The sequence below is a fragment of the Pristis pectinata genome, chromosome 23 (assembly GCF_009764475.1).
Source record: "Pristis pectinata isolate sPriPec2 chromosome 23, sPriPec2.1.pri, whole genome shotgun sequence".
Classification (NCBI taxonomy): Eukaryota; Metazoa; Chordata; class Chondrichthyes; order Rhinopristiformes; family Pristidae; genus Pristis; species Pristis pectinata.
Window position 1 is genome coordinate 5,064,465 of NC_067427.1, and position 24,763 is coordinate 5,089,227.

Here is a 24,763-nt window from a genome sequence, read left to right on the forward strand (position 1 = left end):
AGGTTCACTGATGGTTCTGTGTCTAAAGTAAATGCCAAATCTGCCAACAAAACTCTTAATTCAAAAGAGTGGCACAGCTAGAAGAGCTGCTGCCTCACAGTTCCAGGAACCCTGGTTCAATCTTGACCTCAGGCACTCGGAATTCCCAGATCATTAATACTTAATGAAACACTTGTGGTACACAGAGTTAGCACTCAAGATTTTCCACTATTAGTATGTGACTGCATTCTTTCTATTATCTATGACTGAAAATGTGATTTAATGCTGCCTACAAAGAAATAATGAATATCACTAGTTATTTACAAGTTCTGGGGAGAAAAGATCTGTAATAGTATGCATGACAGATGCAGGAACATATAACCTTAGCTGCTATTCGTATATAGTGTAATCATATGTGGATATGGAGAAAGTTTCATAAGCACCCCAGGAAAACATGTCAAAACGTACTATTAGCTTGCAACTATGCATTTACACCACTTCTAGCACAGGGAATGCAGATCATGTAGATAACATCATATTTTATTTTTCTGCATCCTTAGGAGACACATGTCAAATCTCTCAACCTGCTGTACAATCTTGGCTAGTTATTGATGACCTTTTCCCTGTCAGCCATGTAAAAGAAAACACAATAGGACCCTAATTTTTCTTTTACTGTTTTTAACAAAGGATACATAGGATCCTTGGCTGCTATACCATACACTGCACACACAGAATAACAATCGACTTCACTGCTCTGCAGTCAGCCTGGGATCATATAAACTACTTTGATCTAATGTGCAGTATCACGACTGGTAACGCTTCAATCTCCACCGCCCAATCTTACTTTGGCACCCATAAATACAAAAAACACATGGCAGATTTTCATTTCTGCACTGCTTTGATATACGTCAGCCATGTAAAAGAGCAACAGCACACAAAGGAGGTCATTCAGCCCTTCAAACAAGTGTTGCTACACCCAGCAATACTAGCAAGGATGGCTTTCTTTCTTGATGTGAATGAGTGGCTGGCATTATTCCCAACTCCACATTAGTGCTTGCCCATTAGCAGGCAGGCACTAATATGGCACAGAAGGTATAAAAGCTCACAGCAACTTAAAATTTTTGGCAAAAAACTATGGAAACTCAAGAAAAGTTACCAAGTAACTGTAGCAGCAGCAGCAGCAATGATTTCTATTTGTATATTGCAAGTTCACATCCTCTCTCATCCCCTCCACCAACCGTCACAGTTGACACTGTTTCCTTGACAGGTCCAGGTCAGCCAAAGGATTAGACAGAGGAACACTTCATGTAAGCACTGGATTCAGTTTCAATGTCAATCAAAGGAGTGATAAGGCGTAAGATAGCACTGTGGACACACACAAACCATTCCCTCCTACTCACTTGCTCTTTCATTATTTGGCTACCACCAGTCTCTACAGTATTTGAACAGGTGAAGTCGATTACTTACAAGGGTGCACCAGCTTCTTCAATAGGAGCCTTATCCTTATAATCTGATTCCACATATCAGCATGATGCACATTCCTCATTTCTAACACCTATTAATAATAGTGATTAGCTGAATTCATATAGTACTTTAAACATTAAGTAAAATTCAAGGAAGAAATCAACAATAGTTAAAGGACTGGCAAACAGATCCCCTCTTTACTTTTAAAGAATGGGCACCTCTAAATACTGGAAGAGGACTTAAAGAAGCTGGAGATAAATAGACAGAGCTCAAGGGTAATGTCTATACTCCTGAATCATGCACACTTTACCACCAAAAGATATATCAAACAGAAACATTTTACTAGTACTGCTAACTAACACCAGATGGCATTAAGTTGTATTAATTATGAGTATGTAACAATAATTTTCCCAAGTAGAAGAAACAGAAGATCTTGGGATCAGATGTGCCTCTTTACAAACCTTCTCACTCAGTCCAGCTCTGGCAAACTGTAATGTGGTATATCCAGCCCAGGAACTTTAAAAAGATAATTTTGAGAGTTTGGAATGAGTGAAACACCCATGCCGCAATTAAAGGACAAAGCCTGCATAAACCATGCTTCAGATGCTTTCAATAGTGGCAATGCTAGCATGGAATCTGATATCTCACAGATCAATGAACAGAGTAATTAAGCCCTGTCATAGGAACCTATATGACCTTGCTTACTGTCCTCCTAATAACTCACCTAAATGATTATACCAAAACTGTCTAATGACCTCATAGGTGCCAGAAAGCAGCCATGCCCAGGCTGTACCTGCAGAAAAACATGTCCACACCTGTGTGCCCCTTTGGGTGGGGGAAGAGAGGAGAGGGTAGGCATAACAATGTCACATTTGTGCCATTCTAATACTATGAAATATTCATTTTCAACCCCAAACACAGTTCCTGCCCTCACCAGAAATAAATATGGGATAAAAAAAGGTGGCGGGCAAAAACCAGTACTACAGATCTTGTCTTGCCTTTCTTTTGTCCATTGGGACACAAAGCAATGACCTACACCATGAATGGGAGTCAGTGCTCCACAAATATGATTATATATGACATAATAACCAGACACTTCATTCTCACCTATCAAAGTGGTCTTCTACTATAAATAAATAGGACCAACTTCTCACAACAGCAGAAGTGTCAATTTTTGCATATGTTTATGTTCAATTGGTGCTCATTTAATGAGCCAAGAAATGATGTATGGAAGCAGAATATGAAGGTTAAATGTAAGTATGCCTGTGAATTAATTTTTACACATTACTTTTCTCCTGCCAGTGCTCATCCTCTTCACCGTGAGAGTTTTAAAGGTGGAAGTCACAGGAAGATATAGTACAGAAAAAGGTCCTTCGGCCCATCTAGTTCGCATCAACCATCAATTTACACTAATCCCACATTAATCCCATTTTTTCCTCTCCACATTCCCATCAGCTTGTCCCATGTTCTACCAGTCACCTACACACTAGGGGCAATTTACAGTGGCCAATTAACCTACCAACCTGCACATCTTTGGGATGTGGGAGGAAACCAGAGTATTCAGAGGAATCTCATTTGGCACAGGGAGAATGTGCAAATTCCACACAGACAGCACCAGAGGTCAGGCCTAAATCTGGGTCTCCAGTACTGTGAGGCAGCAGCTCCACTAGCTGCACCACTGTGCTGCCCATCTGGTAGTTATTAGTTGCTCCACAAATGCAGGTGCACTCCTGGTGTGTCACAGGTTTTATCTGGGCATCCCATGATAAAATATAAATGAGCTAAACTTGCATCACAGCAAGACATTAGCCCCACGTTTCAGCCATTCTCAATGCCCAAAGAGCACTGATCTCGCCCTTCTGTGTTGGGACTGCATTTTGAGTTCAAGATAGTTATGTGTGGAAATGCTTTTTTTTAATTAGAGTTCTGAGACCACACAAGTGTTGCCAAATAACTGATCAGAGATGGGCCTAACTGCAAGATGTTCTCAGGCATCAGATGCTGATAACACAATTCTGGAAAAAAAAAACAAAACTTCACAACAGCTGTTGATAAAGTTTTTTTTTAGAATGTGCCATTCTGAAAATTTGAAGCTATTTTTTCGATCCATTTATCAATTTTCTGTGCACCCATAAAAAATTGATAAATTAAATCTTGCTATTAATTTACCAGCTATGCAACATGAATCAAAGTGTTATGTGTGTAATGTTAAGTGCTTTATTTTACTCTTTCTGGAAAGGTCTTTAGTTATCTGCATCAATGTAAGCTTCTTTAATGTGCAATCATGCAATGAAGAATGCCAAGCAAAAATAGTAAACTTTAGGGAATGTGACTAAAGAGTTGATCTCATTTATCATGCACAGAATTTGGACCTGCTGACAAGAACAGGGTTTATTGTACATCACTAGGTGCCCCTTGGGTGGCTTGCAAGTTAAATCAGAAGGCAGTTCAGAACTAGCTACATTAAAGTGGGTTTAATCAAGCAAGCATGGTAGATTTTCTTCCTCAAAAGACATTAGTGAATCAGATTACTTTTTATGACAATCTGTTGTTTCACAGTTAACATCACTGATACCAGCATTTTATTCCAGATGTATTTAATTACTTCTACTTAAATGCTCCAGCTGTCGAGATCGGATTTAAAACATCGTCTCTGCAGAGACAGTTTAGTTTACCGGTACTAGTCCAGGACCTCAACTACAATTGAAAATTGTGCGTTTAAGGTGGAAGGTTTTGAATACTAGAACCTAAGGAATTGCTGCTGATGGTGGGGTAAAGGAAAGGACACACAAGAGTGGAACATTAGGAATTATTTTACCACCCTAAGGGTGCCAGGCTCACAATGATTATTTGCCATTGATCAGAAAATCTGAACAATTACATTTTTTGTGATTCCTTTTTTGATCCCTGTTGGGTATTTTTTGATATTTGTTTCATCATTTCCTCTGTCTTTAGGATCCACCGATTTTTAAAGACACAACCAATTCATTTACAATTTCCTTCTAACTACTGTCGTTCAACTTTCTCAACAGCTGCAAACCTACTCTGCTCTGTAATGCCTCCCCATTTTGTTAAGTCCACTAGTGGCAGCTGTGGAAATCCCTCAGTAAGCCTCTATTTATTGTGATTACGTTAAAGGCGCCATAGAATGTACGTTTTTGTTGATTAGCCAAAAAAGCTTTCTTATAAAAAAACAATTAGGCAATAAAATTTACAATCTTGCTTACTTTAGGGAGTAGAATGTAGAGGTCAAGATAATCAAACAATGTAGGAAGGAACATTTTTTGCAAAAACTTTGCAAGAAGACTTCCAAAATATTTGGATGGTGTGTATTTTGTTAGCTTACTTCCCTCTAGTGTTAAAAAGAAGCATCAGACCCTTTTATCCAACATCTTGTGGGATTTCTTAAATAAGTAGTCCTACTGATTTGAATTGCAATGACATTGCTAATATAAATGCAACGCTTATATTTACCAATGGTTTAACACTAGAACATGTGGCATTGTGATACTGCATTCACTGACCTATATAGAACTTCTACAGTCATTCAGAAAGTTGCCTTAATCAGACAGTTCAAGCTGGAAAATTCTTGAACAAAGTTGTGTTTCATTACCTGATTGCCAAGCTGTTGTTAATTTAATAAACTGCATTTTAACAAGTTCTGTGGATCAACAAGGTTACTGGATACAGGCTTAAACAACTGTCTCACCTTCTTGTGTTTCTCATTCTTCCAAAAATAGGCTCAAAATGTTTAAGCCAGGTCATATTCCTCTCACTGCACTCACATTTGTCTTGACAGTACAGCACTTCTATTAATAGACTGAAACAAACTATGCCAAGACTAATTTCTGAGTCAGGATGTCATAACTCAAAAGACCTCAGGAGTTATATTTCCGTGTCATTTGCCAGTTTTGTTTCTCATATGCCACAGTTGGCATGTTCACAACATCCCAAAGCACTTTACAACCAAACGTAGCACTTTTGATGTGTAGCCACTATTGCAACATAGAAAGCACAACAGCCAATATCCACACAGGCAAACTCCCACAAATATTAAGTGATAATAACCAACTGATGCATTTATAGAAATGTTGATTGAGAAATAAATAATTGGCCAGAATACACAATATTACAATATCTAAACTGTTGTCTACAACATACCTCAAAAGTAAGTGAACTGGCTGCTATACACAAAAAAACCCTCTAAATTTTAGGAAGTTTTTTCATCAGTCAAGGTCCAGAGGTCAAAACAAAGATCAGGTAGATTGTCACAAAATTTGTAATGAATATCTGCAACCTAAACAGAATCTAAACAGAGACAAGAACTAGGTGGCAAAGAGGCACATTGGTGCTTTTTGTGCATTTCTGCAGGGTAGACGACTCACTTCTCAAGTGCCTCTTCATCCTTTTTGAGAATAGAAGTATTGTTTATGGGTTGATAGTTATTTCCACAGAAATATGAAGGCCATGTTTATCCAGCTCCCAGGTGTCCATTGGCAAAGCAAATGACAATTTTGTGATCTCGTTTTCCTTTTCTTTTCCTTTACAAAGATAACTCTGACCTCAGACTGTTAACTGCCTACAGCAGTGCAACAAGGTTCTAAAATCTCATGTGAACTATACCACAATGAACTACGATAACTTGACTGTTAGATAGCTAATGTGCTTTTGATCCGCAATATAAGAATTCTAATAAGCTGAAATAAACATGAAAATTATAGACTCACAGATTCAGTTATACAGCATGGAAACAGGCCCTTCAGCCCGACTTGTCCGTGCCAAGCAAGATGCCTATCTACACTAATCCCATTGCCTGCATTTGGCCCATATCCCTCTAAAATTTTCCTAGCCATGCACTGGTCCAAATGTCTTTCAGATCTTGTAACTGTACCCACCTCTACTTATGGCAACTCATTCCATCTACCCGCCAACTTCTTTGTGAAAAACCTGCCCCTCAGATCCTCTTTAGATCTTTCCCCTCTCACCTTAAACCTATGCCCTCCAGTTTTAGACTCCCTTGCTCTGGGAAAAAGACTGTGACCATCTACCCTAACTATGCCTTTCATGATTTTATATACCTCTATAAGGTCATACCTCAGCCTCCTTCGCTCCAGGGAAAACATTCCCAGCCTTTCCAATCTTTCCTTAAAACAAGGCCTCCAGTTCAGGCAACATTTCTGTGAATCTTTTCTGCACCATCACTAGCTTAATCACATCCTTCCTATTGCGTGGTAACCAGAACTGCACACAATACTCCAACTGTGACCTAATCAACAATTTGTATAACTGTAACATGCCATCCCAACTCCAAAACTCAAATATACTGTATACTCAAATATAAAACATTATATACCACACGTCTCAGAGTGATTTTCTGATGTAAAGCATGGTGATATGGTGTTTACATTTCATCTTTAAGATTAAAATTACTTCCTTTAAACTTCACAACAATACTGCTTTTATTTAAGATTTAAATATTATATTAAGTGTTCTGTTTATTTCCAAGCACAAACTGGAGGAACAGCACCTCATTTTCCATCTTGGAACCTTGCAGCCTAACAGCATGAACATTGAATTCTCCCACTTTCCCTCTTTAAGTAATGCCTATACACCACCCCCCCATGCTTCTTCTTTTCTTCCCTTTCCTAGCCTCTTTTTTTTCCTATACCCCCTTTTTTTTTCTCTCCTTAACTTTGACCCATGCTCCAGTGGATCTGCTCTCCCCACCTCCCCCACACCTGCCTTTTAATATCTCTTACCTACATCTACCCATCACCACCTTGTGCCCACCTCGCCTCCCCTCTTTTGTCCACCTATTACTGCTCTGCTTTTCCCCCTTTTGGGCTTCCTCTTTTCCTATCTTCAGTCCTGAAGAAGGGTCCTAACCGCCTGCTGAGTTCCTCCAGCATCAAAGTGTTTTTCATCTAGATCCTAGCATCTGCAGTCCTTTGTTTCTCCAAAACTCAAACGTCTTGGCTGATGAAGGCAAGCAGACTATATGCCTTCTTCACCACCTCGGTCGCTACTTTCAGGGAACTATATATGTACCCCAAGGTGTTGCTGTTCAATAACACTATACAATAACATTATATACCACACTTCTCAGAGTGATTTGCTGAGGTAAAGCGTGATGATATGGTGTTTACATTTCATCTTTAAGATTAAAATTACTTCCTTTAAACTTCACAACCATAGTGCTTTTATTTAAGATTTAAATATTATATTAAGTGTTCTGTTTTATTTCCAATGGAACCTCCTGATATTACTGAACAAATAACACATTCAGATTTATTTACAGCCAAGGATTTCCATCAATTGACTGAGCCCCAGACTTTTCTATATTTAAGTAGGATTTTATGTTGTTCAACTATAGGATTAAGGAATTGTGTTCATTAACAAAGATTACATGTTTTATGACCAGAGATGATAGTTTCTGTTGACCGGCATACATAATCCTCCTAGGATAAACTAACAGAAAATAGGCTAGATTATTTACAAGCACGTGGGGCTCAAATTATTACTATCCAGTTATTCTGATGGTAAGAAAATATCTTTGATGCAACGTTCATTTTCATGTCGTACAACTTCACCACAATTTTAAAAAGTGATGGCTGTAATGACATTTACTGTACCACCTAGTGGCAAGGATGGTCACAACCTTCCCACTCACTGAAGGAAATCCTCAGACTGTCAGTGATCTTGAACACAATTCAATTTTAGTGTAAAATGTAAAATTAGTTTCAAAACTGACTACTTCATTTTGAAAGTACCACTGCATTTGTACAAAAAAGGTAGTGCATTATAAAAATTTGCTGAAGTAATTGAATCTTGATAATCTGTTCAAGAAGATTGCACAGCATGTGGGTGTACGTTCCTTTACACTCTTTTACAACTACTCTTAATAAAAAGTTGCCAAATTCAAATTATTTTTCAATTTAATTTAAAATTATGGAAAGAATATTTCTTCCTTTTAAATTTCAGAGCTCAAATTACCAATCAAAACTTTGAGAAAATAGGAGTATATCAATAAAATAGTTTGGAAGAAATTCAAAATGGGGATTTAGCAAGTTTCCTTTTTATTTTATATAGGTTGTGCATTCTTGGCAACGGAGAGGGGTTGTACAGCAGAAAATGGAGGATGGGTCTATCTTTCCAACTCACTGAAAGAAGCCCAGATTATTGAAATAAACTTTGTTCAGCAAATTGAATTTATCTGAATCCCTGAATATTCCTAACCTTAATTCATCTAAAATAAAAACAAATGCTGGAGGTTTCCAGTTGACCATTCAATACTGAAAATAATGCCTAGTCTGTGATGAAAAACAAAGTGACGAATAAGCTCAGTTGCAAATGAACCTATACAATTTAAGTTATTTTGCATCTCCAGTTTTTCAATGATTGTTCTGCACTAGATAACAATTGTGATATTTCTGATATTCATTCATACCACATATCCATGAACATTTAACATATTTGTGACTTAAAAATGGCCATGTAAGCATCCATATCAATAAAATTCAAGTGCTAAGCTAATCGAAAATAACTTAAGAATTACTTTAAATGCACAAAGTAGTCCAAATTCACTTGCAACACACTGGAAGGACCCCTTTGAAAATATGATGAGAACAACTGACAGAAATTCTGCCTATTCTTGAAATACGGTGCTAAAATGCTGAGATATTGCCAGTATGACAAAAAAAATTAGTCAGTGACATCAGAACAATGAGGAATTTATGCTGACAGCAGTTAATTGGTTAATGTCATCAGAAGAATCCCCCATTTGCTTAAGATGCTGGGGATACAGCTGATACACTGGGCCGCCCCTTTCTGGTAAATGGGATCAAGAAAACGGTTTACAAATTAGACCATTTATCCTAATTCTCCCTTACAACCTATTTAGTAAAATTGAAGTTGCAAATCAATTTATATGGCTGTTGTGAATTCACCAAGCATAGAACACCCTGCACTAGAAGGGAGTTGGACCTAGGAAACCTTATATGAAGTGACATCTGAGCTTTGGTAACATAAGGTGGACATTAGTGACCACAAGTTAAATTTCTTGAGGAGTGACAAGATGAGCAGTGTTGTCTCATTTTATTAGGCTCAGGCAGCTGTGCTAGTCAGATAGGAGCAACAGCTTTTGAACGTATCTTTGAAACTAATCTCTCCTGGGCCCAAAGCCATCATGTCATATCTTGATCATACGAAAAGATAAAACCAATGGAGGTAAATTAAAAAGATTAGCTCCTCTCTTCGTAATCTGGACTACTTAAAAATACATTGTACTGGGCAGGTAAAAATGCACTCAGTCATTATGAATAAGAATTTAATATAGCCTGTTGTGCTGAACCTTACAAAATCTTCAGTAAAGATACAAAAATGCAACTGTATTTCTCAAATCTAAAGCAACAAAATTAAACTGTACAGTCCCTGAATATAAATATTATTTGATCTTTTATTGGTGATTGCTTGAGTACTATGGTAATTATTAACTTGGTTATTATTATTATGGCAAATGTACCTGGTAAGTATTAGCAGAATTGTATTTAATAGTTTGTTACAAAAAATACTAGTAAGATTGAATACTTGACCTGCAACATATTTAGCAAGAAGTACTAATCAAATATCATAAAATCTTTCAACAGAATACTGTATTATTCTATTAAATAAATAGGACTGCTTGAAAATAGCTTCATTTTCATTCCAATATGATTGTTGAAGTAAACTACAACACTGACTTATTTCTATGCTTTTACTTTCTACTTAAATATGCTTACTTTTATTTGAATCTATATAATTAAAATTATGTCCACATACTAAGTCTATTTGAAAAGAATTTAAAATATACGTATCAAAAACATGATTATTTTTATGTACTTTACAGTATGCATCCTAGCCTGAAAACATTAGATAGATATAGATCCAGATGTAAATCCTGCCAGTAAACTCAAACATTTCTTGATCAGGCCACCAGATGGCAAACTTTACTAGGGAATACATGGTTCATTTTGAGAATGGATTTCACTCAGTTGATCAATCACATAGTATTCATTCTACTCTGCTATTACCTATATTCTTTTCCTTATACACACCCCTCCCCAAAAACACCCACAAAGGCAATGTAATACAGCAAAGGCAATGTAACACAACATTCCACTGCCTTTGTATTGGCATAAATTTATGATTAATGCGCATTTGACTCATCTAGCAATACTAGGGAATTCTTTTTGACCTCTTAAGATAGAGCTCTTTCAGTTTGCCTACTGCTCTTTAAAATATCTTTTCACAACCATACAGTACACTCATCCTTCATTTTATGATGGTGTTAAAACAACCTTTTCTATCCACTCAATAACAGGGCCGTCCAAGACTGCTTAGGTGCATCAAGTGCTGTAATGGAGGTCCGTAATAAGATGAATAGCAGTATTTAGCAGTTAGCGTAATGATATTACAGCGCCAGTAACCTGGGTTCAATTCCAGCCACTGTCTGTAAGGAATTTGTATGTCCTCCCCGTGACGGCGTGGGTTTCCTCCAGGTGCTCCAGTTTCCTCCCACATTCCAAAATACATGCAGGTTAGGAAGTTGTGGACATGCTATGTTGGCATCGGGAGCATGGCGACACTTGCGGGCTGCCCCCATAACATTCTACACAAAGATGCATTTCACTGTGTGTTTCGATGTACATGTGACTGTTAAAGAAATCTATCTTAAATATATCTATTTTGAGGCTCTTTGCTGTTTTCACTATTTTGTTTAGTTAGTTGGGATTTGTTTCAACACTGCAGTATCTTGCTGCATCCAAAACACATCAAAATTGTAATTCTCCCATGAGATCACCCTTTGTGTGTTTTTCTTTCCCCCTGGTGAAGCACCATTCAAATCAGCAACAGTCCACACCTTTCCATTCACATCTGCAGGCGGAGTCACTTCCATCTGGCAACAGAGGCCAAACAGGCTGTACAGAAGTCAGGTCAACAGTCAACCAGATGCAAAGCTGTGCCATATGCTGCTAAGGAACCAACAGTTCACAGCAAAGAGATGGAGAATGAGTCTTTGCCAACACCAGTGACATTTAGCTGGAGCTCAAGGACTCATTCTCTGCCTCTTTCAAGGAGAGCAATGAAATACTGACCTAAGTGAGTGATATTCTGGAGTGGCAAGCACTTCATTCTGCATCACCTCGAGCTGATAGGCCATCAAAAAAGAGCTAGGATATTGTATTACTTCATTACTTCTCCATATCTTGGTTTTCTGTCTCCATTCTTATTAAGCCTGTTACCATGTGTTATTTAAACAATCTTTGTAACAGCTGAAAGAGATTAAAATTTTAGCAGTTTTTGTAAACGAAAACAGCATTTTTATTGTTCGGTGTGAAAGCACATTTCAAGTGACATGTTCTTCCAAATTTCTCAACTCAGAGAAACTACTATTCCATCCCCAAAAGTGCCATTCTGCAAGGAATTCTGCTAGTATTAGGTCCCAAATGAACTAAAGGCTTGTCCACATTATGTAAATAAAGTGGTCATGCAAAATCAAGTGTTAGCTGCTCAAAATGGTCAAGTGAGGGCCAATTAAGTTCCAATCAGGCTGTCATATCTCAGAAGTATTTTCAAATGCATCTTAAATTTGTTTTTTTTCCCCCCAGTTTGTTCACACAATGTAGACAACAGGGGCAAAGCCACCACTGACTGTTCGTCCACAAGTGCCTCCCATGTCATTTCAGAGAATAGTGAAGGATCAACCACATTGGTGGGTCTGGTCAGACAAGTTAAGTGCAGTAGATTTTCTTCCCTGAGGAACACTAGTGAACCAGATGGGCTTTTACAATCAACCCATAGTTTCATGACCATCATTACAGATACTAGTTTATTTAATGCTAGGATCAAATTGAATCAAGTTAAATTCCAGTTAGGTCACAACTGGACTGCGGCATCCAATTCTGCTCACCACACTTTAAGAAGCATGTGAAGATCCCAGAGAGAGTGCAGAAGAGATCAAGTAGGACCGTTCCAGTTTGGGGGATTTCAGCCACAGCTTTAAACTAGAGAAGCTTTGAATGAAGAAGTTTAAGGGGAGATTTGATAGAGGTGTGCAGGATCACAATGAATTAGTGGATCATTCAAAGACTACAGCAGAAGTTTTTAAAAGTGAAGGGCAAAGATACAGGAGACCACAAGGAGAAGCTTGCTTTTATACAAAGCGTGATGATGATCTGAAACTCACGACATGTTGAGTGGTTGAAACAGTTGTCCAAGAACTTTAAAAGGGAATAGGGTTGGAACTTAAGGAAAAAATAATCTGCAGGGTCTGGGGCATGAGTGGGGGAACAGCACTGAATGGATTACACTGCAGTGAACTAGCATGGTCTCAATGAACATCTTAATAATTGCCTGATTCCAACCCAAGTTTCTGTGCCAACAGTCCAGGCCTCTGGACACTAGCTGCAAAATTGTATTTTATACAGACCTTCAGCATTTATTCATTTACTATAAATAAAATTCTACAAAAATCTTCCAACTAAGATCTGATTACTTTGCTTCATGGAAATCTCTTATTTGAGAAAGCTGTGGGTACTGACTCAAATATCGGCCATTTTATAGAAAGTAAACTGCAACAGAAGATTTACAGACTTCAGCTGCCAGAAATTCCGGAGAAAAGGGAACATGAGAAAGCTCATAATGCAAGCATACCGAGGACCTCAGATCACCTTCAAGAGAAAGATTGCAGAAAATCAAGTTAAAGTTTAGGATTGACCCCAAAGCATCACAAATGTATTTACAGGTTGGTGGCAAGGAGTTCCAAACCTAGCAACATATGCAATACAGGCTGTCCCTGGTTACGAACACCCGACGTATGGACACCCCTATGTACAAACTAGCTCCCGTAATATTAAGTTCAAAAGTCTGACATACATATATACATTCGTTCCTACGAACGATAGATTAGTTTCCTCTCTCTCTCATTCACTTTCAGTAATTGTTCCTTCTCATCAGTCTTGTGTACTTTTGATGCCACTCATTACAATATTGTGGAGGTACAGTTATGATAGAGTGATTTTGTCTGTTTTCCAGACAAAATTAACATATGGATGGCTATAAAAATGAAACTCATTCATAAGCCAGATACAGCCTGTACTATGAATGCTTGGAGCCTACTGTAAGAAACCTCAAAAAATATTTGGTCATTTGGAACAGGAGTCATGCACAATCTTCCATCTCAAACTGGCTGCATAAAAGCATGTGCCATGCTTACTCAAAAACAATGAAAGAATTTTATTTCAAAATTGTTGATCATTGTTAAATCATATACAGCTGTTCTTTACTAACCAAACTGAGGTAGGAAGTTGATGTGCAATAAAAATTAGTGAATGAAAGACAGAAAGGATGGTCCCAAATTATGTATTCAACTTATTTTCTCATTACAGAGAAATATTAACTTTAGATCAAATAAAAATCTTTTCAACTTCCAAAGACCAGCCAGAGGGTGGATTTTTGAAGGAAATGCAAGCAAATAATCCCCACAAATTGCAAGTGTCCTAAATAAAATCTGTGAATGTGCTTGACTCCTTGCTCTGCCATTCTCCAATGGTATGATTCATTAATCTCAAAACATAATTCTTCTTAAATATCTTGTTTCCCACCTTGCTTTGAAACACCTGCATGCAGACTAAGAAAATGGCAACTGTAGCACTCAGAATATCACGTATTACGTGCAGCACAAACAATAACTGAAAATGATCAGTAAACTTGCTTCACTCACAGAGAATGCGTGCCTCAAGATCATCAAGGTTAACCAATTCTGAACAATTACCATGCTTTTGAGAAGGTTTGTTTTGACAGAAAATGAACACTTCCTAAAGAAATAATAGATAATAATCTTGCTTCACTAAATCACCTGGGGCAAGAACATTAGTGATGACCCTTTGTAAAATACAATGCTTTCAAGTCTAATGACAGAAAGCTGCTGACAAAAGCACCTTGCTCATATCTCTTAGCACAAAAGCGGATACCACAGTAACCATTTCTGTCTAAAATACTACATTTGGTGGAGCTAAATTTTAAAGCAGCTAAAAACAGGTGCAGGATCTGTGATCATCAATTAATCTCAGCCCATTAATTGCAATTCAGGTAACCACCAACTTTTGCCGGCTGTTTGTCATGAATGGCAACACCCAGTCAAAGCTTACTGGTCTGTTCTTGCCTGATGTATCTGCATGAAGACCAATTCTATGAGTGGGTAGCACCAGTTACAGCTGTAGCATCCCTTAAAGGGTCTTGCAATATGATGGGAGTAGGGCCTGATAGGCTTTTCTGAACTGGGACATAATGAAAAATGCCAAAAAGGAGAGAATGGGCATCAGGCCTTTAGTACACTGCACTGGAGACCTGGATAAAGGAGATGCAAAGTAAGAGAGAGAATTTGTTATTGCAGAAAGCCAGGAAGTTAACCAGACACATGTGCAGAAGGCAATGAAAGCAGACCGGTATGGTGCTCCATGCTATAAGGTAAAGTAACTTGGACCTGGATACAATGCTGCAAGATTAAAGAGTGAATGAATGAGTCCATCCTGAAAACTACCCTCAGATACTGTTCAACTCACCATATCGTGCCATTCACCTGACCAAAATAAATCAGGATTCATCCTCACTATTGAAGGAGGGTAAATAGCCAAAGATTGTGGTCCATACAGGTGCCAATGACATCATATATAGGAGGCATAAGGTCCTGCAGACAGAGTTTACCAAGCTAGAAACTCTAGTTAAAAGCAGAAACTCAAAAATAGTAATCTCTGGATCACTACTGGTGGGCTGAGGATTTGAGACCATTTCCAGAGGAGTAGGGCACCTCTAAGCCAAATAAGTTGCACCTCAATAGGAATGGGACAAATATCTTCATATGAGAATTGCTAGTGATGTAGGGGAGAGTTTAAACTAGTTTGGCAGGGACGTGGGAACAAAAGGGAGAAAAGCTTAGCTGGAAAAAGAAAATTAGGTGTGTGGGTGCATCTCAAAGGCAAAGGGAAAGGCAATGGTGCAATCCAGTGACAGGGGCAATGCTAACCAGAGTGTATTGGGGAGAGGACGAGTGTAGGTTATGAATGAACCAGCAAAGAGAGAAAATGAAAGGATAAAACTAAAGGTAATAAGAAAAAGAAAATGAGGAAAGCAGTTTGGACTAGATTAGGTTGATAAAAATGTAAATGACATAACAGTTAAATTCAGTTTACTATGCATATATTTGAATACACAGAGTATGGTAAGAACAGTTTATAAACTATAGGCACAGATAGAATATGATAGAGTGATACAGAGCTAGATAAATAGTAATTTTTTATCTTTATGTCTTGGACTGTCCACTGCCACGAAACAACAAATTTCACGACCTACAGTACGTCAGTGATAACAAACCTGATTTAAAAAATCATTAAAAAAAAATCAAAGGCTGCTTGGGTTGTAGATATCAGTGAAAACTAAAATCAGCAGAGTAATGAAAATTAAAGTAAGGATGGCAAATAGAACTTGTCAGAAAAGATTAGCTCCACTCAGAGTGAATAATGAGAAGCTGCTCCTTCTGCAGAGAGAGTAGAGGACGAGAGGTCACAGGTACAAAATAAAGGTTTTAACTGTGACATGAGGAAAAACTTCTATTTAAACACAGAATGTGGTTGGAATCTGGAATGCACTGCCTGCAGATGTGGTGGAGGCAGGTACCACCTCTGACCCCTCACCTACTCAAACCTTACCCCTTCTAAACGCTCTGCTCTCCACTCCCTCCGCAGCAACTCTGACCTTGTCATCATCCCCTCCTCCCCTGCACCTGCCTATCACCCTCTCTTACCTGCATCTACCTATCACCACCTTGTGCCCAACCCGCCTCCCCTCTTTTGTCCACCTATCACTGCTCTGCTTTTCCCTCCTATATATTGGGCTTCCCCTTTTCCTATATTCAGTCCTGAAGAAGGGTCCTGACCTGAAACATTGGCCACCTGTTTTTCTCCACGGATGTTGCCTGGCCTGCTGAGTTCCTTCAGCATCATCGTGTTTTTCACCACTGTGACCTTCAAGAGGTAATGTTATAGAAATATGGTAGAGAAAAAAATTCCAAGGCTACAGTAAAAGGGCCAGTCAGTGGAACATGCAAATTGCTCTGGGAGAAAGTTGGCAGAACGATGGGCCAAGATGGCACATGCTGCCAGCTATTCAACCTTGACAATCACATTGCCCAATCAAATTGCCCGATGGTCATTGATATCCACCCCTCTTTGCTGTAAAACAACATGGTGCAGAACCAGAGCCTACAAGGGTTAAATGGAGAGAAACAATTGCACATGTCCTGACTACCTCTCACCAAAGTGGACAGTCCTCACCATTAATGAAGTGTCTGTTTTTGAAGCTGTGGACAGGGGCAGCAAGGTGCCCATTGAAGATAATGTATTAATTCTTCTCTCATCCCACTAGCCCTCAACCTACACTCCCTTCTGATCTACAATCTGCAGATAAACTAAATTTGAGCTCTTTCTTGTGCCACATCCCTACCCTTGTGCCTTTCTCCTCAGATACTTAAGAATGCCAGAAGACAGTGATGATGTAGACATAACATCACAGCCACCAAATCAGATACTGTCACTGCATAATTGACAATAGCACACAGGCAGAATCTGCACATTGAGAGACACTAGAAATGAGCGACCTACAGCCAGTCAGGAGGGCAGGTATAGTACAAGTGCCAGGTGGAAAGGGCAAAGCAACATATGTTCTGCTGCACAGAACTCAAGAGTACTTTAATGGGGCACCTAATGGAAGTATACAACACAATGCCTGGTGCATTGGGAAGCCTGCCAGAAAGCCTAACTTCATTGTCAAAGAGCGCAGAGACGTCCAGCAACACCCTGTCACAAGGCTACGAGCAAAGCTCAAAGCACATTCTTTCTGACGTGAGTATGCTGCCCGATTACATCAGCAGGTACGATACAAAGTCAGAGAGCTAACATCACACTTTTATATACCGCAGTGGAAAGTGAAAGCTGTGCTTGCAGAGAGACGTACATGTTTTCAGCCTGGTAATCTGTCCTCCAAGAGATGACAAAGTCACAGCCCAAGGCAGTGGTTCTGCTTATTAAGTGAGCATGCAGCGTTTTCTCAGGAAGGCACCATTTGCTCTCCCACTCCTGTCGTCTTCTTGCTTATGCCTGTCAGCCAACCAGCATGGGCTGCTGCCACTCATGGTGAAGGTTGCTGTTGGTTTTTTCATGATTAGAGTTGTTGACAATCAGATGGTTCTTCCTCTCAAATTTCACAGCAGTCCCAGTATATTCATAAGGTATCACTAAGATTCAAAAGTACACTTAAAAAGGCACAAAACGAACCAGCAAAAGAGTAATTAGCTGGCTTTTGTATGCAATAAGGAAATGTTCCAATTTTAAGTTTAGTTAGGAATGCTTATTTTGTGATGGATTCATTTTAATAATGCCTTAAGTGGGCATTGTGATGATCAGTAACAAATAGAAAATGGGGCATGGGGCTGATGGTGAAGTGAGGTTCTGGGCTATATTAGAAGGAACTATCAAGACAGCTTTTTGCCACCTTCTGCTTCCTTTGTCTCAACAGATTACCACGTTGCATGACAAGGACTGTCCTCACAAGATGTGCACCATGCAGCACACCTCCATAAACAATGACATCTGCTCTACTAAGTACTTCAAGGCTCCTCCAGGGCAGTCCATACAATGGAAGCACTGCCAATTGCCTGCTCTATTAGATTTTGTGTGGCAGCATGATAGTGTATGGCCACTGTCAACATGCTGGGCAACACACCAGTGCCATCAGGCCTTGGCACCTAGTTGCCACCCTTTGGTTCGCCATAGTGGCGCAAATTGAGCTGGATCAAATGCGCCATAGTGGCTCAAATAGCATACTGACACAGAATCAACATATCATGATCACTAACTGAATAAAGGGCATTGAGCTGTATGCTTTGGTAACCTTTGTATGTATGCATTGTCAATGATACCAAGCATCATGGGAAACTGCATCCACTGCAAAGCCACATGCTCTACCTGTTGGCTAGTGGCAAGAGAAAATAAATATTTGAATAGAACACTTCAGTGACTCCCCTCTTGCACAGTACTGGATGGCAGACCATGGATTGTTGCAAATATTTCTCATTCCATTCTAATAGTTCATTGCCGGTCAGTTTGGGGTCCTTATCCTGCCCTAAAACTGTAATTGTGGTTGTAGCAGACAGTTTGAATGTCTTTCAAATGGGTGAAATGGTACAAGGTGAATCAAAACAATGACAAAAAGATAAGTATATACTACAGACAATCTTTCACTCTGTGCTTAAAGGTAATAGCCATACTTGTTAGCAATGGAGGAAATGACACCACAGTAGTGCTCGTTATAAAACTGCTCCAAAGGTATCTGTGGTCAATCTGCACAATGGGTATAAGTGCTGCAAGTGATGGTCCATGTTATAATTGGCCTTTCAGTTTCTTGCCTCTGATAGATGGATATCAAACAGCTGCCTTTGCTTTGTTCTCAAAGACAGATCATCAGGTATGTACATCAAATAGATAAACAGGATTAAAAATATAATTCTGTTCAATAATTTCAGGATTTTAGAGCAACAAAATTAAGTGTCCATTCCCTGACTCACTGGAGCTCATCCATGTATCAGTAATATTAACACATACATAAATTAACTGTAAAATTACAAAGATTAAAACCACATTTAAAAAACCTAAGAGCTAATAAAAAAAATCAAATCCCAGATGAGTGAATTTATGTTAAATTTTGATTGGCTGAGTGTTGTCGCCAGTACAGATGAAATGAAAGCCATTGAGCAGGAATGTTCCAGCTGCGACCTTTTTCCTGCAGTACCCACACCAGTCTCTCACTGTACTTTCTGTGTACATCATCTCCTCAGTAACATCCATGCTTCTCAGGTGGTTCTGAGATACACTCAAGATACAGATCAAACTTTAGACTATGTTTTTCACTGTTACCTCGTGGTACCTCCTTGTTTGAGAACCTCTGAATTAAGTTATAAATAGCGATTTTAACACCAACTTAACATCTGATGGATGAAATCCTGAAATCACTGTAGGAATCTAGGATTATGAAACATACTCCACTTCAGTTTTTAGGGCACTGAAGTGATACCTTTTTAGCACCAAGTATCTTTAACAACTGTTCAAGTGTAACTTGAATATTACATTTATGGCATAAAAATTAATATAAATCATTTGGGCAGGAACTTATAGTCTGATGGGAGTCAGCTCTACAATTGAACTCCAGCCAACTTCCGATCAGTTTTATCAAGTCAAGTCAATTTAAGGCATATTTTTTGATTGGTACTTAATCAATGTTATTTGTGTTGAAAACTAACATACCTTTTCGGTTCATGCCCATTTGGAGACATTTAAGCAGCCGACAGTATTGACACCTGTTTCGTTGCTTGCGTGACATGACACAATTCTTGTCTCGGCTGCATCTGTAAACCCGCTTGTTGCAAATACTACGTTTGAAAAAGCCTTTGCATCCTTCACACGAAATGATACCATAGTGCAGACCCGTAGCTCTGTCTCCACAAATAAGGCAGGTTCGCAGATCAGTGCGATCATCTGAAAGGGAAAGAAAACAAATCAAATTAATTCAAACCCTGTTAGAGATGATGATGTAAGACTTTATGAAGTTTGAACATAACTATTTTCTCATATGCCTTAAATAAACAATTCTATTTGATTAGCATATTGTATAATAAAAATGAGACTAAAATAAAACAAATTAAATTGGGCTTTGATGAAACAAATGACACCAGGGCAATGAGAAGTGAATTTAAAGAAAATTGCTCTGACTCTTTACTTAACTAAAAATTTACTTCAAAGTGTGTTTTTATATTGGTGATAAACTTCCAGAGCAAGAGCTGGAATCCAGAAGCACATCCCAACTACTGGGACATAAATACAGAAAATACCACCTATGATTTCTTCAATTTTTTTTAGTATTTTCTCATAACACATTACCAGTGGATGAACGGAAGACTATATTATGATATTCAAATGACATTTCCAGTCAACAAAGACTGCAGATTGAACCTACAACTACTCATTGTTTCTTGGACTGGTTATTTACTAAACACTGTAACTCGATGATGGGGTCAGTAGAAGAGCAGATGGGAGAATGTCTCATTACATCTACTCCCATTTACAACAAAAAAGTTAACAGCTATAAGTACATGCAACTCTCCACCATTAGATTGCTCACTTGGAATAAAGCTTGTCTAACTTTACACAAAATGTAGATTATTGATTTGGTGCAAAGTAATCCTTATTTTCTGAATTCACATTACAAGCATAATTCTGAAGTCAGTAACCAAAGTAGAAAGAACAATTAATTGTTTTTAAGTATTTGCTGTCCTCACTGTAACCATGTAATATTCTGTGGTATAATATGTATGTCAAGATTTATAAGTGGGTGCAATGTACATTACAGGAGCACCAAATGGGCACAGAAAGAACTTCAATTCAAAGCTGTCATAAGAGATAGTAGACAGAGGGTTACTGTGCTCATATTAGATCTATATTATGGCATAAAACAACTATTTATCTGAATGTTTTGACTTCTATAAGGAGGCAGTGCATTTGATTTCAACAAAGGTAACGCTGAATTTGAAAGGGCATTTTATTAAATGTTTCTGCGTGATCTACAGAATATTTTGCTAGCCCAAGTTAGTGAGAAGATGGTGATAAGATCTTACAAAATATGTCAATGGCTGCCCAAGGAATGGCTCCATTTATATTGAACAAAAAAAGCTTACCAGTAAGATAAAATTGTACCAGACTATGATGACTACATCCTTGTGCACATTAAAATTGGAGGTAATTGAAGGAATGATGGGTGAAATGGGTGAATGGGCTAAAGTTATCCCTCAGGTTAGGGCTTTGCAGAAGGAAGAATAGCGAAAGCTGAGGAGGATGTCTGGGTCAAGAATGTTCTTGTCTTGAGAACGGCAATCAGGATGGCAGTTTCAAATGGCACAGACAGTTCTTGAGCAAAACCAATCATTAACAATGTTGACTAGAATGGACCTGCCAGGCAAAGTAAGTGGGAAGAACAGAGGAGACAGACCTTTACAAGACAGAAGTTTGGTGAAGTCAAGGGATGGGATATAGCTTCAATTACTTTTAAAATTTAATCATTATTATGTAGGCAAAAGGCATAGTTTAATTTATACAAAGCAACATTTCAGCATTGAGTAACTAAGAAAATAATGTTTTTGCAGAAAGTTTTCCAGAACATTATAACTCTTTACTCTTCAGCATTACATCTTTGGTATTATTAATGCTCACTCAACCAAGTAGAACTGTATAATAGTCTGGATTTTTTCACATACCTGGCTATGTTTTTCTGCTTAACTGTCAGGTTACAGGAGTCCTGGACAATGCTAAAGTTTCATTATTACAATTAGCCCTCCAGTTTCAATTTTAGATTTTCATCTATCATACCAGGCAGTCCCACATTGTACATGAATGATTCTTTAAAAGAGGCAATACATTTCATTTCAAGGTAGATGAAAGCCAAACTTCAAATCATGGACTAGGCAATCTCCAAAGACCACAACCACATTGTACTTAACTGCTTAAGGCTTCCGGTGTCATCTGTCACTTCCCTGCTCCAAGTGGACACTTAATGCTCAGTTGGCTAGAGGAAACCTAGAGATTATTGATCCCTCTTTACCTGAATCACATATTCCAACTAGACTATTTCTTGCAAAACATAGCTGAAATAAGACAGAAGCACACATCCCCTGGAACTTTTATTGGTCTCACTGGTGGATAATTTGAGTTCTTGAACAGGAAGTAATTAGCTGCAAGTACGTCAGATAATAACTTTTAGATAAATATAATACCTTCCAAAAGGCGGTCCATAGAATGTATTCCCAGTCTTGTCCTGATGGTTCTGCACTGAGTACGTAAAGGATAGAAACCATCTTTCATTTGATCCTTTTTTCTGCTATCAAAAACCTTTCAGAACTTGATAACTAAAGTTTCTGTGTTATCCTATTCTGGGTTGTAAAATACAAATGAGCAAAGCAGGGTACTATGGAAGCTCACAGTACGCCCATTTCATCCATCACACCTTTAGCAGTCGTTTGCTAGGGTAATCCAAAACAAATCCTATTGCCTTACTTCTCTACTGCAAATATTTATCCACTTTTCCTTTAAAAGACACAATGACCTCTGCCTTAACCACTCCAAGATGGCAAAGCATTGCAAGCACCAATGACCCACAGAGTAAGTAAATTATTTATGCTATTTTTTCACATTGTGGACAATTTTGAATAGGTGACCTTTGTTCCAGAAACCTCAATCAAATTTTTCCCCATTAATAAAATTTTAAAATCTCTGTCAAATCCAGAAAGAACCACTCACAATGTTAAGTTTGCAGAGGAGCCAAGAAGGGAAGCTGGGTGGTGATTATTAGTCAGTCTGAACATGGTCTTGGGAGCAGGAAGTTAAGTTTGTAGGGTACAAAAGTGATGATTAAAATGAGAATTTAAAGAAAGTTCTGGATATTGATCTCAAGGGAGTAACGGAAAGGAGGAAGCAGCAGCAGAGGCAATAAGTTGATTGTATCATTCTTAATGAGGCCCATGAGCTCCCCACACCTGTTACTGAAGATTGAAGTGGAGGGGGAAAGGGAAGAGAGAGACAACAGTATCCAAGGTCAGATGTTTAAGTATTGTAAAATTATGCTGTACACAGGAAGCCACAACTATACAGAAAGCATAGATGGACAGTCCAGAGTTCCTCCAGATTTGAGATATGAGGATGTCCCTGGACCTTTACACAACTATTGCTGAGGGGGGCATTTGCTTAATTACAGCACACTCCTGCAATTTTTGATTGGAATTTGTCATTTACAATTTGTATATTAAAAGGATGAAAGTATTTTCTGTTCAGCTATGGGGTTTCTAATTCTACCTTACTGCAAACAAAGAATTAATTCCACAGCCTTACATAAAATGTATCAATTACTTGATGATGCTCTTCCCATAGTGCACCCAGTCCAGTATCATTGAAAATCACTCCACTGCTACTGAAAGGAACCTAAGCCATGAAAATGTAAATAGAAAATACCAAAGAGGGGATGCAGAGAGTTAAGAAAAATTGGCAAAGCCATAGCAACTGAGTTCAATATGGGAAAGACTGAAGGCATCCAAATCTAGACCGAAGAAAGACAGGGTGAGAGTATTTTCTAAATGCTATGTATCTAGAAAATGTAGACAAGTTGTGAGTTCAGTACTTGTTCCTCTAAATCTCTAAGTTCATGGGGGCAGGTACAAAAATGTGGAAGGCTAATAGAATGTCAGGCTTTATCTCGTGGTCTGTAATTCAAAGGGCATAAGTTATGTGACAACTATACAGAGTTCTAATTAGTCCCTTTCTGGACTAATGCATTCAATCTGGTTCAGGGAAGATATATTAGCCTTGCATCATGTCGATTTACCACAATGGTAGGGAGCTAAAAGAGTTAAATTAGAGCAATAGATTAGGTATGTATTCTCTTGAATAGAGGAGAATGAAGGATTTTATAACTGGGGTGTTTAAGAACGAAATATGGAAACATTTCCCTGGTCAGAATGCCCAGATTAAGGCAGCATTCAGATTAAATCTGAGTCATTCAGGGGTTATGTCAGAAACCACTACACCACATAGAAGGGGTACAAAATCAAGAACCCTCTGCCCTAAAACAGCTGTGGTAGAAAAATTGAAAATTTTAAAACTAAGATTGTTAGGCAAGGGTACAAATGTTCAGGAAACAAAAGGTGGATGGAGTTTATGTGAATCTTAGTGATGAAACAAGCTCAGGTGAACACAGAAACAATAACATTCTTTTGTTACCCAAGTTTATTCCACAATTCAATAATCCAATAAATAAGCAACTTATAATGTTGCCAAACATAGTGGTAAGGCAGAAAACTGGGAGAAGTTATACGATGAAGTAAAATTAACCAAACTTGATGAAGCTGGAGAAAATAGATTAGAAGTGTAAATTAGCAATACATGTAAAAAAAATTGCAAAAGGTATAGCTATATATTACAGCTATATAAAATAGAAGAGAGCAGCAGCAAAAGTAAATGTGTGCCATAGAAGCAGTTAAAATTATGGGGAGTAAAGAAATTGCTGAAGCATTAAGTATTTTGCATCTGTCTTTACTGTAAGATACACAATAAATGTAGCAGAAATAGAGCCAAAACAAAGGGCGTAATGACAAATGACAAGTGGTGGAGAAACAAAAATCAGTGAATACCCT

At 38.3% G+C, this 24,763-nt stretch overlaps 1 protein-coding gene across 1 annotated transcript in view; it reads right to left on the reverse strand.

Annotated features, from left to right (window-relative positions):
• LOC127582240 (nuclear receptor subfamily 6 group A member 1) overlaps positions 1-24,763 on the reverse strand; it is a 219,651-nt gene that overhangs the window by 37,888 nt on the left and 157,000 nt on the right. Inside the window, exon 4 of the mRNA XM_052037381.1 lies at positions 19,836-20,066. Within this exon, the coding sequence (XP_051893341.1) occupies positions 19,836-20,066 (231 nt within the window). The remainder of the gene's footprint in view (positions 1-19,835; positions 20,067-24,763) is intronic.